Source organism: Chlamydomonas reinhardtii, chromosome 2 (assembly GCF_000002595.2).
Source record: "Chlamydomonas reinhardtii strain CC-503 cw92 mt+ chromosome 2, whole genome shotgun sequence".
Classification (NCBI taxonomy): Eukaryota; Viridiplantae; Chlorophyta; class Chlorophyceae; order Chlamydomonadales; family Chlamydomonadaceae; genus Chlamydomonas; species Chlamydomonas reinhardtii.
In genome coordinates this window covers 2,769,772-2,784,951 of record NC_057005.1, presented here as the reverse complement: position 1 = coordinate 2,784,951, position 15,180 = coordinate 2,769,772, and the positions used below count along the sequence as shown (strand labels likewise).

At 64.0% G+C, this 15,180-nt stretch overlaps 3 protein-coding genes across 3 annotated transcripts; all 3 read right to left on the bottom strand.

Annotated features, from left to right (window-relative positions):
• Positions 1 to 14: 14 nt before the first annotated feature.
• Positions 15 to 5,796, bottom strand: CHLRE_02g094150v5 (uncharacterized protein). The gene is made up of 4 exons (XM_043059484.1): positions 5,383 to 5,796; positions 4,957 to 5,022; positions 2,114 to 4,741; positions 15 to 1,965 (listed from the first exon to the last, which is right to left on the bottom strand). The coding sequence occupies exons 1-4, from the start codon at positions 5,578 to 5,580 to the stop codon at positions 1,549 to 1,551; spliced, it is 3,309 nt and encodes a 1,102-aa protein (XP_042927118.1). The 5' UTR covers positions 5,581 to 5,796; the 3' UTR covers positions 15 to 1,548.
• A 1,126-nt stretch (positions 5,797 to 6,922) lies between these two features.
• CHLRE_02g094100v5 (uncharacterized protein) lies at positions 6,923 to 9,406 on the bottom strand. Its single transcript, XM_001701754.2, has 5 exons — positions 9,234 to 9,406; positions 9,033 to 9,165; positions 8,499 to 8,749; positions 7,906 to 8,333; positions 6,923 to 7,754 (listed from the first exon to the last, which is right to left on the bottom strand). The coding sequence occupies exons 1-5, from the start codon at positions 9,282 to 9,284 to the stop codon at positions 7,211 to 7,213; spliced, it is 1,407 nt and encodes a 468-aa protein (XP_001701806.1). The 5' UTR covers positions 9,285 to 9,406; the 3' UTR covers positions 6,923 to 7,210.
• Positions 9,407 to 9,454: 48 nt separating this feature from the next.
• On the bottom strand, positions 9,455 to 15,136 carry CHLRE_02g094050v5 (uncharacterized protein). Its single transcript, XM_043059483.1, has 9 exons — positions 14,791 to 15,136; positions 14,531 to 14,608; positions 14,267 to 14,368; positions 14,044 to 14,163; positions 13,642 to 13,906; positions 13,400 to 13,489; positions 12,710 to 13,260; positions 12,182 to 12,546; positions 9,455 to 12,083 (listed from the first exon to the last, which is right to left on the bottom strand). Exons 1-9 carry the CDS (start codon positions 14,821 to 14,823, stop codon positions 9,782 to 9,784), a joined length of 3,906 nt encoding a protein of 1,301 aa, XP_042927117.1. The 5' UTR covers positions 14,824 to 15,136; the 3' UTR covers positions 9,455 to 9,781.
• Positions 15,137 to 15,180: the final 44 nt, after the last annotated feature.

The window sequence follows — 15,180 nt, the reverse complement described above, 5'->3', positions numbered from 1 at the left end:
TGGGTTGTTATGTACAATATTCAATATTACAAAGACAATACGCATGCGTGATCTACGCTTGCTCCAAAGCAGCCTTGGCCAGTTGACTCGACACGCCTTTGCTGGGCCACCCCAAGTCGACTCTCAAGACCCAAACCAGCCAAGAGGCAAATGCAGTGCATGCCATACTTCCAGCCGTAGACGAACCCCCATTAAAGGCAACTGCCCCATCAAAATGGACGCGGCATGGCGAGAGCCTCATATGGCCCCGATCGGGACACGGTCCGTTAGCGAGGGCAGGCGAGGGTGGCCAATAGACGCCCCGCTTCACACTCCACTCCCTGTCTTCAACAAATCTTCTAATGTACCAACACAAAATGTTTTAACACACTGTGACACCCACGCTCTCACCACTGCCACCAAAAAGGCCGCATATATAAGCCTTCACGACTTCCGGGTCACGCTCAGCGTGCCGGCGCTGAGTGCGCCGGCGCCGCTCTCACCAAAACAGGAACCAAAATCACATCCATCGTTGGGCTTTGCAGCCCCTGTTCTACCCGTAGTATCCACAGACGCTGCAGGAACAATCCACACGCATACATTTCCGAGTCCGGTTTCTGGGTCCTCGCCTTTGGCCGTTGCGCTGCTGCACCGCTGCAAGCCACGCATTCGCCGAATGCCAGTAGACACCAGCAACATCAAGCAGAGGGTGAACGGCCCCGTCAAGCCCGTCCGAGCATCCGCCATACAGCAAAGCAGGGCCAATCCGCGCAGTTCCATCATACCTCCATTGCATGCATAGCAAACTTTAGGCCCACATCTCAAGTGTGGCGTGTACTGGTACGCACCAAAGCTAGCTCTGCCACCGTGTGAGGATCTACCACGTGGACCTACCAGCGGCGCCAGGCTTCTGAGCGACACGAGCACGTGCACCACTCTCTCTGCCAACATCCACGGGTTCAAACTGTGGCGCTCTCAATGCCAACCCATCCACGCCCGCACTCTCTAGCTACCCCAGCAGCTACCAAATGTGCATGGTCATGCGAGGGGTCGTCATATGCAGCCCTGGCCTAAAACTGCACGCAAGGCTTGGCTGCATACTGCCGCCTTCCCGTCACGCTTGCGGGCAACGCACAAAATAACAAACAAGGAGGTGGCTGCCTTAAAATAACAAAAAAAGACGAAATGACGAAACGACCCGTGTGCTTTCCTTCCCACCGCTTCCCACGCAGCTTCCAGACGCGACGCTTCTGGCCGCCGACATGTTGCACAAAACAAACAAACGCTGCGCGAACTCTTGCACAACCAAGCAGCAATGCGCCGCGTCACCTACTTCGCAACCCTTTTAAATACGGCGGCAACGCGTACATGCATCGCGCCGTGCCTTGGATCATCATCTCGCGCTGGCCCTTCTCAGCGCGTCAACCCCCTGGCCATTCACGGGCTGCAGCAGCAGCTGCCTGCCCCAGCGTGCTGGGGCCATGCCATGCCGTGCCCTGCATACATCGTACGCCGCAGACCACTGGCGCCACTGCCACTACCTCCTCTAGGGCTCCGCGCCCACAGCCACTAGGGCTCCCCAGCGGACTCGTCCGACCCGTCGTCTTCGCCATCGTCCTCATCCATGACGTCTGCATCTGCTTCCGGGTCGGCACCGTCCACATCCATCGCGCCGGACCCAGAGCCGCTGGGGCCACTGGTGCCCGCAGCCGCTGCTGCCATAGCAGCTGCTGCGCTAAGCAGCGTCGCAGCCGCAGCCTCTTCTGCCGTGTCGGGGCCCTGTAGCTCCGGCTTCCCAGCAGCCCCAGAAGCGGTGGCAGCACCTCTGGCCGTGCCGGTGCCGGCAGCAGTAGCGGCAGTGCCGGCTGCGGCTGCGGCTGCCGCTGCCGCTGCCGCTGCCGCTGCACCCGCGGTGCCCGCCTTGACGAACTGCCCCCTGACGCGTGGCCGGGCCTCGGCGAGCCGCTTGCGGCTCTCGTAGCGCACCTGCAGCGGGTTGCAGAAGGCCATTTAGTTGCTTGGGCAACTAACCAGTCTCCATTCCATTCCCATCGCCCTGCACGCTGCAACCGAGGACATCAGCGTTTCGTAACCGGGTTCTGCATCTACTTAGCGCTCATGTATCGGCGCTCACCTTCTTCTGGAAATTGCGGTGCTTCCGCTTCTCCAGGTACTTGGCCACTGCCGCCAGTCGCGCCGCCGAGGCAGGGCCGCCGCTCTTCTGCACAACCACCGGTGCTGCCGTCACTGACTCCGCCGGCACCGCCGGAATTTCCGCAGCCGCGCGGCCGGACAGGTGCGCAATCAGCTGCAGGACTGACTCGGGTATGTACACAGGCGGCGCGCCGGGGCCACCAGAACCTGGCGGCGGCGGAAATGGCCCCGGCCGCGCCGGCGCAAACCCTGGATACGGCACCAATCCAGCTGCAGCAGCCGCGGCATACGTGGCTGCGTCGCTGGGCTTGCCCCCACCCGCCGTCGCCGCTGCAGCGGCAGCGGCCGGATGGAGCGGCATCACAGGAGGTAGCACAGAAAGCGAGCTGGGAGGCACGGAGGACGGCGGAGGGACGCCGAACAGCGCTGGGGGCGCTGTGTGTGGATGCGGCAGCGGCACTGCTGACGCAGCGGCGGCAGCTGCTGCGGCAGCGGCAGCCAGAGCGGTGCCCGGTGCCGGCGGAGCCCCGTTGGCAGTGCCGGTGCTGGCGCCCGCGCTGGTAGCAGCTGCGGCGGCGGCCGCTGCAGCGGCCGCGGCGGCGGCAACACGCCCGGGCAGGAAGACCGTGAACGCGGTGAAGGCAGACCGATCGCTGTGCCGGAGAAGCGCAAGGCTGCCTGCGCCCGCCAACACGTCAGAAGCGGCGCCGCTCGCGCCGTTGGCGCCTGCCGTCGCGGCGGCGGCTGCCGGCAGCGGACTGTCGCTCCGTGCAGAGCTGCCGACAGCCGCGGCACCTGCGACGGCATCTCGTTTGGGGCCCTGCGTCGTGGCAGGGCCAGAGGGCCCATCTGCGCGCGTCTCAGGCGCCGTCGCAGCCGCGGGGCCGTCGCCGCCCGTGTCTGCCAAGGAAGCGGAGGGCCGCGCCGAAGGTGGGCCTGCAGGAGCCGCGGCGCTCGCGCCGGCCGTGGGCATTGCCGCTGCAGCAGCTGCCGAGGCCGCCGCTGCTGTCGCCGCTGCCGCCGCCTGCCGCTGATGCATAAGGTGCCGCTGCGTCCACAGCTCTTTGTGCCGAGCCGCCCCCAGCGCTGCCAGCTCCTGTAGCCCTAGGGGTAGGGCCGCTTGCGCAATACCGCCACCGCCCGAGCATGGGGCCGCGGACGGGTGCGGCAGGTGTGCTGCCTGGGCAGGGTTCTGTGGGTGCGGTTCGGGCTTCGCCCTGTCACCCTCGCCGACCCGCTGCTGCTGTTGCTGCTGTTGCTGTTCCTGGTGCTTCAGCGGCACTGGCTGCTCGTCGGCCTCGCTGCCCGAGCCGGTGGTGTTGATGATGGAAGTGAAGGTGGAAGGGCTCTCCGCAAAGGTGTCGCCGCTAGGCGTCGCAGTGCCCTCCCGCGCTCCTCCCGGTCCCGTTGCCGCCGAGCCCGATGCAGCGCGCGAGCCTTGAGAGCCCTCTGCAGCCGCCATCCGCGCCGCCATCGGCCCACCGTTGTGGCGAATCTCAGCGCGGGCGCCGTCCGTGGCCTTCGCCCTGCCCGAGCTCCCAGGCCCGCCCGCGGCGATTGCCGCTGCGCCAGCCTTTGCGGCAGTGTTGCCGTTGTTGTTGGCGGCGGCGCCGTCGCAACCCGAGTCATCCGCGGCGCGCTTCCGGTTCTGTGTGCCCGCCGGCGCCTCCACGCCGTCGTCCTCGTCCTCGTCATCTTCATCCTGCGCGCCGGCCTCCCCTCCGTCCACGTCCATGTCCGCATGCGACCAGCCGATGACGGTGCCGGCGGCGGCAATGCCGCCTGTGGCCGCGCCCGCCGCCTGGCCGCTCTCTCGCCCGGTGGCGCCAGCAGTGTGAGCTGCGGCATTGGCGCCACCATTGGCTGCAGCCGCTCCCGCGCCCGCCAGGACTGAGTGCAGGTCGAAGTGGACGGCTAGGGAGGCGAAGGGCGGCTTGGCCAGCGACTCACCGGCGGGCGCAGCCGCGCCTGCAGCCGTGGAACCTGCCATCCCAGCGGACTGCAGCCCTGTCCCAGCGGCCCCGTGGTTGGCCGGGCCGTTAGCGCTGCTGCCCTGCGCCGCACGATCTGTTGCGCCGTGCATATGAAGGTGCGCGTGCGCGTGCGCGTTCCCGTGAGCGTGCGCATGCGCATGCGCGTGCGCGTGCGAGGTTTGGTTGTTGCTGGGGTCAGCGCTGGTGACGCCGTGTCCAGCTGAGGTGCTAGCGTGCCGACCGGTGGCCGCACGTGAGGGCAGCGTCGTGCCACCAGTGGAGTGCAGCACTGAAGTGGCGGCGCCGGTACTGCCGCCGCTGCTGTCCTTGACTGCACCCGCGCCGCCGCCTAGCCCACTACCCTCAGCGTCGCCGCCGCTGCCGCCGCGGTCGCCTGGGCCGCACCGCGTCCCGGCAACGCCACCGCCATCGCGGCTGCTGGTGCCCCCCCTGCCGCCTGCGCCCACATGCGCGGCGCCGCTGCTGGTCTGTCCACCCTTGGCGCGGTTTGCACGCCAGACGTGCTGCCAGAGCGTTGCAAGCTCATTTTTCCGAATGGGCTTGATGAGGTAGTCCGCTGCGCCCGCCTGAAATGCCTGCAAGACACTTTCCTGCGAGTCTTGAGACGACATAACCTGCACGGACATAAGAGGTGGGGCCACGGTTTTAAGGACTCCTAAACGTGCGTACCTGGCAGCGTGACCAGGCCACAGTTCTTACTGTACGTCTACCGAACCCCAGGAAAGTCCCCGAAGCCTGCAAGCGCCGATTCGCCAACGCAGCGAGTTCCTCGCGGACTGCGGTGTAAAAAGCGCCAGCTTGAACCCTTCAGAATCCCCCGCATTCTCACCACGACCGGAATATCGGCAAAGGTCTCTCCATGCACGACCTCGTTGATGAGGTCAAACCCGGTAACCTGCGCGCGAAAAACGAAGAGCATGCCATCGCCAGCAGTCCGTCACCGCCCGCGCTACCCAGATACACGGAGGCAAGGTATTATAAAAACTGAGTGCTACACAACAGCATCGTGACTGAGAGTGTGCCTCAAAGCCCTGTAGGCTTGGGGCGGGCCAGGCCTTGCTTAGGAGCCCTTGCCGCCCCTGCCCACCAACTCCATATAATAAAAGACTGTTAGATGGTGGGTAAAAGCCGGAAGACATCAGGACATGAGCTAGTCCAAGCCTTGCCCGCCCAGCACCGCACACTGGACCCTCCTCCACGTCCCGCGACCACTGGTCGCTCGTCTTGCTTGCGACCAAGCTTGGCCGCAGCGTACCTCTGGCATCAGGATGTCCGTGAGAATGAGGTCTACTTTGTCGCCCCTCTGCTTGCAGTCAGCCAGGACTTTGAGCGCTGCGGCACCATCGGATGCGGTGCTGACTCTGTACGAAAGCTTCCGCAGCAGCTGCTCCACCACTTTCAGGCAAATGTTATCATCCTCGACTAATACGACGTGGAAGCCGTTAGCCTCCATCGCGGTCGCTGGTCGCTGCCAGGGTCGCTGCTGGCGCCCGGAATGCCAGTCCTAGGCTTTACTTTCGTATGCACGCGCCATACAGGCAAAAGTCGTGACAAAGGAAGCTAGGTTGGCAAAACGTCAGTGCCGCGACAGTCATCATCAGCTGAATGTGAGCGAGTGAGCGAGCGAGCGCATAAGTGAGCGAGCGAGCGCATAAGTGACACTAGTTGTTTGTATTTGCATTGGTTTGATAAGCATCTGCAGAGTCTTGACTGGCGCCACATCATGCGGTGCCCGTACGGTGAAGCCCGTGTGATGCGGTATGTGTACTTCATTTCTGAAGTTCCGCAGAGGCAGTTCTTTTTTACACGCCGTCCAGCGATGTCTGTCGACGAGGGGAGGCCGCTTCGGCGGCCGATAGCCCCCTTACACCCCGCTAACTTACACCACGACTTACACCAGTGCCGCAAACGCATTGGGCGAAGGCGGTCCCGTGTGGCCGCTCCGTGCGGATGGGGCGCGGCGCCTGGACTGCGGGGGGGGCCCGAGGGCCCCGCTAACCCCGAGACCAGGAGAACCTGAAAAGGCCGCGGATGCTGTATCTACCACTGGGAGCCTGGGACCCGTACAGTTTTAATGGTTCTGCTGTAAACAACCGACTAAACCCAGGCTAACCCGACACTAAGGGCGCCCCTGCGCGCCCGACATGGCAGCACGCGCGGCAGACCCAGTTTGACCAGGGCTTAAGTTGACTACCGTAGGCGGCTGGGGCCGCGGATTAGGGTGGGTGCAAGACGAAGGCCCGCCAATTCTCCTGGTGTACTCCGTGAAGGCGGGGACGGTGATGACTGGTGATGCAAATGCGGGGGAGAGGCTCAGGCGGTCAGGCCGCTGGAGCCTTCGCCGGCATTTTGGTCCGCTTGTGGGCGCTGAAGTGGGAGAATCGCCGCGAGGAAGCGTTATGGCGGGTGCGTGGCAGCCAATGCGTGTTGGCATTTCCGACGAATGATCATCATCGCGCGTCTGGATTCTCTGCCTCTCTGGAATGAGGGCGCCCCTGTCACCCTGTGCCAGGCTTGCGCGATGGACATGTGTGGTGGGGGCCGCCGGCACCTTTTCCGGGACTGCGTTGTGGCGCGGGCTCTGCGGCCGTGCGGGAGAATAAGGCCGTGGCCACGGGTGCCGTGCCGGAGTACGGGGATGAGTGTTTCACGCGTGCTGGCCTTCGGTTGGTGCAGCCGTCTGCCGGGCTGCGCCGCCGGTGTGGGATGTGCTGTGCCTGGCTGCCTTGCCCGCCCTGGACCTGGGCCGGCAGCAGGTGGTCATGGCTGGGGTACGCGCGGGTCGACCTTTGACGTCGTCGGACGCGTTCTACAGCCCTTTGTGTGTGATGCCTTCCGTGAGTGCGTTAGTGCACCTTATGCACGTCTCATCCTGCAATAACATACGTGCGCCTTCGTAGAGCTAAGCCGAACAAGGCTGCGGCCTTGCGCAGGGACTCCACAGGGCAAAAACTGCACATCCTGCATGTCAGCGCAAATGCACCTGACCACGTGCACCTTTCTCGACCAATCAACGCTGATTTCCATTCCCAACTCGTTCAACTCAACCTTCCCACTGCCCACGTCCCTCGGTTGCCCCTCCTTCACTCGTCATCGCCGCCGAGCTTCTTGCCAGGGCCCAGCTTGCCCGCCTTGAAGTCCGACACCACACTGCCCAGCCCCACGGCGCTGACCTCCACACCCGTGGCCTTCAGGTCCCACATCGCCTGCTGGGGCACGTCAGTAATGACCGCCAGGTGCCCTGCGGGCGCCTCCGCCTCCTCGTCCTTGATGAAACCCGTAAACGCCAGCACGCTCTGCGCGATCTCGTTGCCACGGCGCGCCCACAGGAAGGCCCAGTCCTCGCCGCCGGGCGCAGCCTTGGTGGCGGTGGCCACGCCCAGCAGCACTTCCTTGGCAAACGCCTCAGCGGCGTCGTCATCGCCCATGTCCACAATCAGCAACAGCGTTGGCCCCGAGTTGATGCGGCCGGCGGTGAAAGGGCTGAGCGCCTCCAGGGGCTGTGGGCGCCAGGGGAAGCGCGCGGCCTCGGCGTCAGAGATCACGGCAGCAGTGCCCTCCGTGGTGATGACCTTGAACTGCTCGTCCAGCACCACCAGTGTGGGGATGCCCTCCACCTCGAAGCGCCTGAAAGCGGGTGAGCGCGCAGCGGCGAGAGTCGAGCAAGTCGGTTTTGGCGCAAGTCACGGGTAGTGCTCGGGGCCTACTGAAGTGATGTTGCACGCGGGGGAAGACAAGCAACTGGGCGCTGCACGCTGGCCCAGGAAACTAGACCTACATGTTCAGCTCGGCGTTGCGCTTCTTGTCCGAGAACGGCAGCGCCGGCCACGTCATGTGGCTGTGGTACTCATTCATCGAGGCCTCGTCGCGGTCGCCGCTCACGAACACGGCCTCCACGGCCTTGCCCGCGGCACGAAGCTTCTCCACCGCGTCAACAAGCTTTGGCGTGAAGCGGCGGCAGGGCGGGCACCAGGACGCGGAGAAGTACAGCAGTGACACTTTGCCGCGCAGCTGCTCCAGCGCCGGCACCTCAGCGCCTGTCTTGGGCTCCACCAGCACCGCGCCCTCCATGATCTGCTCGAATGTGCGCGGCCGCCAGGGGAAGTTTTCGCACTTCTCGTCGTCGCCCACCGCATCGCGACCGTTCACCGTAATCAGCTCGCCAGTTGCACCGTCCACGATGACGAGGCTGGGAATGCCGCGCACCTGACGGAAAAGGACCAACAAGATCATTACAGGGAACGGCACGGATGTGGAACAATACCGACTACCACATGCTAGTTTCTGCCCGCACCAGTATCCTCCCTCCGGTTTGCAGACGGCAGACATTCCCGTTTATATGCAGGTGCCTGCAGGTCTAAGGCCACACACCTTGTACAGCTGCGACAGGGCCGCCTTGGCCTCACGCTTGTCGTAGGGCAGGGCGGCCCATGGCATCTCGCCAAAGTACTCCTTGAATGACTCCTCATCGCGGTCGCTGCTGACAAACACCACCTCCCAGTCAGCCTTCAACGCGTGGTCCTTCTTGAAGTTGGTGTAGATGGAGGCCAGGTGCGGTGTGAATTGACGGCACGGCGGGCACCAGTGCGCGGAGAAGTACAGCGCGATCACCTTGCCGGGGCCTGCGGACCGGGGCAGGGGCCGGGGTCTCCGTTGCATGCGAGGTGGGGTCGCCCCGATGCGCCGGGAGCCCTGACTAATTACAATGATGTGCCACAAGACGCGCGCGCGCACCATAGCGCCATGGGGTAGCGCCATAGGTCTGATTGGGTGGTGCGCACGCAACACCCCACAGATTCCCGCGCAACGTACCCCAACCAGACCCCACGGCGCCACCGTGTGTGAAACCTCAGCATCTTAACCGACGCATTAGCTTCTTACAGCTCCAGCCCAAATCGAGCTCACCGGTGATGCTGGACAGGGGCACCGACTTGCCGCCCGCGCCAACGAGCGTGTCGCCCAAGAGCTCAAACACCCTCGGCGTGTCCCCCAAGGCACCTGCAGCAGCGCTGTGCGCGGCAGCCTCCTCGGGAGTCACCTGTGCGTGACGGGCGCCCTTAGTTCATAATAACTGGCGCGCGCATGGATCGCCCAACTCCTGCTCACCCTCCGGCAGACGTCGCCCTCGCAAATGACATCAGCTGGCTTGTCCGACATATTTTCTTGCAATCGATATCAGGCGCTGTGCAGAAAATGCTTTGGTTTCCACGATTTCACGGCCACGCGACACCGCTGGCGCGCCTGTAATCAATTCGTTTCCAGGTACATATATCAAGCAATAGGAGGTCCAATTGTGTTTTGCGGCAAAAGAGACCTGGGGGCTGATTCTTTCTGCTGATGGGCGCTGCCCGCGCACGACCTGCCCGCGCACGACCTGCCCGCCTTGCCAACTGCCCCGCTCCATTCCCCGCCGCCACCTCCGTCTTGTTCCGCGGGCTATGCCGGCTCCCCTGAAACCTTTACTATGACATCTGCACTCGTCATGCCTATAAACCAAGAAAACTCTGGCGATACCTCCTGGCCACGGCGGCCAGGGGCACGGCGACCGTGTCATACGGTCCTGGTTTCCTCCCCACCCGTGCGCGCGTCGCGCTAGATGCCTTGCCGAAGCCATGCCGCCACAAGAAAGCAGCGAGCTCGATACACCAAGCCCATCACAGCCCCAGCGCTGCCAGCATCATTGCCATATAGGTCGCAGCCGCAAAGCACACCTCAAACACCAGCTTGGGCGCAAACAGCGCCCACACCACCACGTGATGCCGCTGGATGGCTGCTGACAAAACCGTCACTGCCAATGCCAGCGACCTGCTGAACGAGAGCCAAACGAGAGCCTGCCGACCCACATCACGCACCGCCGCCATTGTTGGGAAGTGTGGAATTTCTGGCTGTCCGGAGCCACCAGCCAAGGGTGTCATCGGGGTGCTAGCGGGCTTGCCTAGTGTCAGCTGCCCAGTCCTGCCACCTGCTGCCGTGCTCCCCAATTCCACCGGTGCTTCTCTTACGACCTCTGGACGCGCAGCCACAAGCCCACTGCCTGCAGGCGGCAGCGACAGCTTCGCCACTGCGGCCGCGGCCACTAGCGGCAGGGCCACCGCTGGCAGCATGAGGCCGCCGAAGGAGTTGATCCAGAACAGCAGGGGCGTGGCAGCCCAAGTCATGTGGTCGAAACCCACGAATGGCGAGTCGTATTGCAGCCCAGAGAACTCACAAAAGTGACCGGTCAGGAAGAACGCCTGACCACCCAGTAGCGATAACAGGCACCCGACCGCCGCCGCCACCACCGCCACCGCAGCTGGCGGCAGCGGTGCCGTGGCCGCACCCGCTGGCGCTGTAGGATTTGATTTGGGTTGGCGGTGCAGCCACCGCGTGTTAGCTGCAGCATGCAGCAGCAGCGCCAGGAGGCTGGCGCCCTGTACCGCCAGCAGCAGCACCACTGCCGGGCCGCCAGGTCCCAGCAGCAATGTCAGTACCGCGCCAGCGCTGGCCAGCGCACCAAAGCTGGCGTCTAGAAGGGCTGCGTGCTCCGCATCCCATTGCCGAACAACCTCGATGCCCGGCTCCTGGCCTGTCGCACTGCCGTTGATCCCGTGCCCCGTCCTGCTACGGCTGCTACTGCTACGCAGCCACAGCTGGTATTGCACCAGCATGACCTTGACCAGAGCCGCCAGCGCCAGCACGTACACCAATCTGGGCAAGAGCAGCCGAAGCGGCAGCTGCCACATGGCGCCCGCCACACCCGCCACCATTTCCACCGCTGCCGCTGCAGGCGGCCACCGCAGCGCCAGCTGCAACACAGCCGCCCACAGCTTCATGCCCATCGGAGCCGACACCGCCAGGGCCCGTATGATAGGCGCCAACAGCCTCCGCGCCTCGGTGATGAGGACAGCGGTCTGCGGCCAGCTGCGCAGCCCTGCCAAGGCAGCTGCCGCAGCCGTCCGCAGGGAGGCAGAGCGCGTTGCTTGGCGTAGCCACCCTACTCCCACAGAACCCCAAGCCTCACTCGTAGCTGCCGTCGAATCAGCCTCTGCCTCGCCTGCGGCGGTGCTTCCCCTATCTGCAGTGCCGGCGGTGTGTCCGCTGCCCGCCAGCAGCAGCTGTTGTAGCCACCAGCACGCTACCAGTACGAAGCAACCGTGGCAGAACACTGCCCGGGGCCAGCTGGGAAGCAGAGACCTGGCTTTTAACCCCCTGCGTCCTCGCTGCTGTCTGCCTTCTGCACCACCAGCCATTGCCTGAAGTGAAGGTCTACGCATCTCCGGTACTGCCACTGATTGTAGCAGAACGGGTAGTAGCAGCACTGGCAGCAGTGTCACCGCCGCCCGCAGCACCTCCCCGCTGAGGGCGGGCGAAGCCAAGTGCGCGATGGCGGAAGCCGCGGCGCCGATGTCCGCCGCCGCGCCTGCTTCAGGCACTGCCGCCGCCACTGTCCCCGCTGTCGCCAGCTGCCGCTTGTCATGTGGGTCGCTGCCCCAGCGGTCAATTAGGCTGTAGCGCTGAAGCGTTACGTTTGCACCCAGCGCGGCTAAGGCAAGCGCTGCAACCCACAGCTGCCGCCGCCACCACCCGGCAGGGGCCCCTGCCGGAGTACATTGCCCTCGTAGAGACGTCGCTGGAGCCGGCGACTGGCTGCCTGTGGCTACAGCGGCTGCATACGCCGTCACTTCCATCACTTTCACTGTCCGCTTGTCCGCTACACCGGCGCGTAACGCCACCTCCGATGCGCCTGCCTGCCCCGATGCAGGTGCTGCTGGCGCGCCGACTGCCGCGCGGAGCCAAAGCAGTAGCGTGGCTGCCGCGAGGCTGTAGCAGTGGAGCCGGCCCTCCCCCTGAATCCAGCCGGCACTGAACAGGCCGAAAGCATGCAGGGTGACTAGGCCCACAGCCACCAGTGACAGGAGCCGCGTAAGCACTGCGGCCGCGGCGGGGGCCGCGCGGCCTCCCGAGGCACGCCATAACCTGCAACGGTATACCGGAATTTGGCGGGACGAATAAGTGCCCTTCCTACACCATTAGCGCTTTGCGTGCCTCGATGCGCCCTCTCGCCAGCCCCCCACCTGCACAGCAGCCAGGCGTGCAGCCCCAGGCAGGCTGCCATGCACAGCAGCGCACCGGCCGCCATGAGGGGCAGGTCGAATCGCGTGAACTTGCGCCGGGCCAGAGCGCCTGCCGCATCCAGAAAGCCCTCATACGCCGCCTCCGCTACTGCCTCCAGTGCCTCAAACCCAGCCGTCTGCTTCGCTTCGCGCTTTGCCTGCGCTCCGGAAGCTGTGATTTCAGGGGCTTCCGCCGCGGTGCCAGCTAGGCTGGCTTGCGCTGCGGCGTAGGCCTCCCGGGCAGTGGCAAGTAGGCGGCGGCAGTGGCCCAGCTCCGTGGTAGGCAGCCCGCCGCGAGCCGCGTACGCGGTAAGGTAGCGGTCCACCTGCATGCGAAGGAGATACAGCATCAACACGCGTTGGGTGCTGACAGACCTACCGCTGGCAAAACCAGGCCGTGCTCACAGTAGTGCTGCAGAATCACGACCACAGAGCGGCCGTCATCAACTGCAAATCCAGTGCACGCTGTCATGCAACCACACCGCTCACCTGCACGGCATTCACCCGAAGCGCTTCCAGGTACGACGTTCGCTTGACCGCATCGCCCGCCATGCTGTCCGCTGCGCCAGCCGGCGGGTTCTCGCCAGTGCTTACGTGCACAGCTTTCGCGGCCATTGCTACTTCTGGCAGTACGTGCCCCAGCTGCCACAGGCGTCGGTTCACCTTGCCCAGGTTGCCGAAGGGTATGGGCAGACCCAGCAGCAGCGCCAGGCTGGACGTGAGGTCGATCTGCGGCATTGCAGCCGGCTCTAACCCGCTGCCGCCGCGGCCACGTGCATCGCCTGTAGCTGCATTCTTCACTGCAGCACGACCGTTGCAAACCAAAGCCGTATCAGCGGTGGCTGAGTTACCGTCGCCATCCGTGCTGATACCAGCAGCCCCGTCTCTGCTACTGGTGCTGTTTGAACTCTCGCTGCCGCTGCCGTTGTGGCTGTGTTTCCCACAGTCCGCACGACGTTCCCGATCCGCCCGCCACGCCCCCACGTGGAATGCCAGCAGCACACTGTCCCGCTCCGCGTCCGAACCGCCACCATGATCGCCTGTCAGGAAACATGCGTCAGCAACAGACAAACTGGTAAACCAGTGGGCCGTCACTGTTCGTAGCCCAAGCGGCCTTATCCACTCCCAACTTCAATACAGCAATACCGTTGATACCGCCGACCCCATGCAGGCACGCACCGCTTAACGTCTGGCCATGGTCGCCCATCACAAGCAGGAGCGTGCGGCTGTGGTGCCCGTCTGGTGAAGCAGCGCCACTTAGCAACGCGTCTGTGATCAAGGGGCGGGACGAGCGGAAGCTTACCACAGCACATGGCACCTCTGGCACTTTACCCCGCAGAAAGTGCATACGGCATACCGTAGCCCTGCCACACCCTGTTAATTCTACTTTAGGTCTACAGCATTACCGCACCGTGACGTACCCGTGATGTCAGAGATCTGATCGTCCATCTGCTGCAGCTTGCCGTACATCTGCGCGCTGTTGCCGCCGTACGTGTGGCCCGCGTGGTCCACCCCCAAGTAGTGCGCGACCAGCAACTCCCAGTCCGCTGCCGCTTTCGCAGATGTGTCCAGCGTGGGTTCGCCACTGACATTGCTGTTGTCACTATGGGAGCGTCCCGTTGCACTGGAGCAGCTCTGGCCACTACTGGCGCAGGAGGCATTGGGCCGCAGATAGGGCCACACCTCCTGTGGTTGCGGGATGCGGTATCTTGTTCATGGCAGGCCCCCATCCAAGCCCTTCCAACTCTCCAGCCCTCCCCGTGCACTGAACTCCGTGCCATGTCTTGCTTGCCCACTGTGGCCGCCGCCAGCACCTGCCTTACCCGCCACACGCCATCATCGACCGTGTGCAGATCGTGCACATCAAATGAGGGGAAGGTGTGGCAGCCGTGGTAGGAGCTAGCCGGCGCCAGCTGCGCCCACGTGTCGTCTCCCATCACCACCTGCATATCCACACGGCACCGTTGCCGCGGCGTCCGACATCAACTGCTGACCGAGGCGATTCCCGAGCCGAGTCAGCATGGCCCGGCTTTGTTCCCGGCTTACCACACGGGCCCCAGCGCTCCACAGCTGCCCCAACAGGTTGTCTTCACCCAGAGCTGCCGCGGAGAAGCTCTGGCCGATGTCCAGGAATGTTGGCAGGCCGCCCTGTGTTGGAACAAGTTTGGGGCTTGATTATCACCTCGACATATGACCCTATGAAATGGGTTCTAGGTCTGCATGGGCGCCCCTCGGAGATATCACAACCAGCCCCGCACTCGCGTGTGCAAGGTAATGAACGCAGGCGCAGTGGCGTCCCAACACGCGCACCGTGAGAATTGCCTTGAGCCGGCTCATAGTGATAGTGGGCGTGTCAGCCACAAACTTGAATGCGGCGCCATGCGGGCCCTGTGTGTAATTTCGGTAATAATCAAGGCACCGTTTGGGGTCTCCTAACGATTTGGGCATGAGGGCCTGCAACACCTTAGTGCGACCACCGCCCCGTGGCGTGCCTCTCCCCCTCCCTTTCGCCGCCGGCCCCCCACCCCACCAGCCCCATGTGCCATCCCACCGCCCACCCGTCCACGCACCGCGTCCGCCAGCAGACCCAGCAGCTTCGGCATGGCTGCTCCCCGAGGTGCTCCGGCATTCCCGAACACGAAGTCATATCGTAGGGCATCCACGATTACTACAGCGGCGCGGTCAAAAGACTTGTCTGTCCAACATCCTCCGCTAACACTAGTATTTTTTTGATGCAAGGTGGGCTCAGGCTGAGAGCTTCGCGACAGCTCGGGGTCGCGACAGCCGCTGACGTTTGGCAGCTCCAAGCGAGTGAGTAAGAAGCCCTTGAGAAATACTCCAACGCTGAGTAAGTGAGCCGTTGCGAGCAACAGCACTATCGCGACTGCCGAAAGGAAGTGCGGTCGCATTCATCCTGGTTTTTCTCCCGGTTGGTCGATCAGATATTTGCAAAGATTGCT

What these genes read in the sequence shown, in the direction of transcription:
- CHLRE_02g094150v5 (XM_043059484.1), bottom strand. Translation starts at nt 5,580, where the DNA reads ATGGAGGCTAACGGCTTCCACGTCGTATTAGTCGAGGATGATAACATT. An exon ending in CGGACATCCTGATGCCAGAG is followed by an intron (nt 5,023 to 5,382) that starts GTACGCTGCGGC and finishes TTTCGCGCGCAG; the next exon opens with GTTACCGGGTTTGACCTCAT. An exon ending in TTGCCGATATTCCGGTCGTG is followed by an intron (nt 4,742 to 4,956) that starts GTGAGAATGCGG and finishes ATGTCCGTGCAG; the next exon opens with GTTATGTCGTCTCAAGACTC.
- CHLRE_02g094100v5 (XM_001701754.2), bottom strand. Translation starts at nt 9,284, where the DNA reads ATGTCGGACAAGCCAGCTGATGTCATTTGCGAGGGCGACGTCTGCCGG. An exon ending in AGGGCGACGTCTGCCGGAGG is followed by an intron (nt 9,166 to 9,233) that starts GTGAGCAGGAGT and finishes CGTCACGCACAG; the next exon opens with GTGACTCCCGAGGAGGCTGC. An exon ending in CCCTGTCGCAGCTGTACAAG is followed by an intron (nt 8,334 to 8,498) that starts GTGTGTGGCCTT and finishes CTTTTCCGTCAG; the next exon opens with GTGCGCGGCATTCCCAGCCT.
- CHLRE_02g094050v5 (XM_043059483.1), bottom strand. Translation starts at nt 14,823, where the DNA reads ATGCCGAAGCTGCTGGGTCTGCTGGCGGACGCG. An exon ending in TGGGTCTGCTGGCGGACGCG is followed by an intron (nt 14,609 to 14,790) that starts GTGCGTGGACGG and finishes AATTACACACAG; the next exon opens with GGCCCGCATGGCGCCGCATT. An exon ending in CCATGGCCAGACGTTAAGCG is followed by an intron (nt 13,261 to 13,399) that starts GTGCGTGCCTGC and finishes GTTTCCTGACAG; the next exon opens with GCGATCATGGTGGCGGTTCG.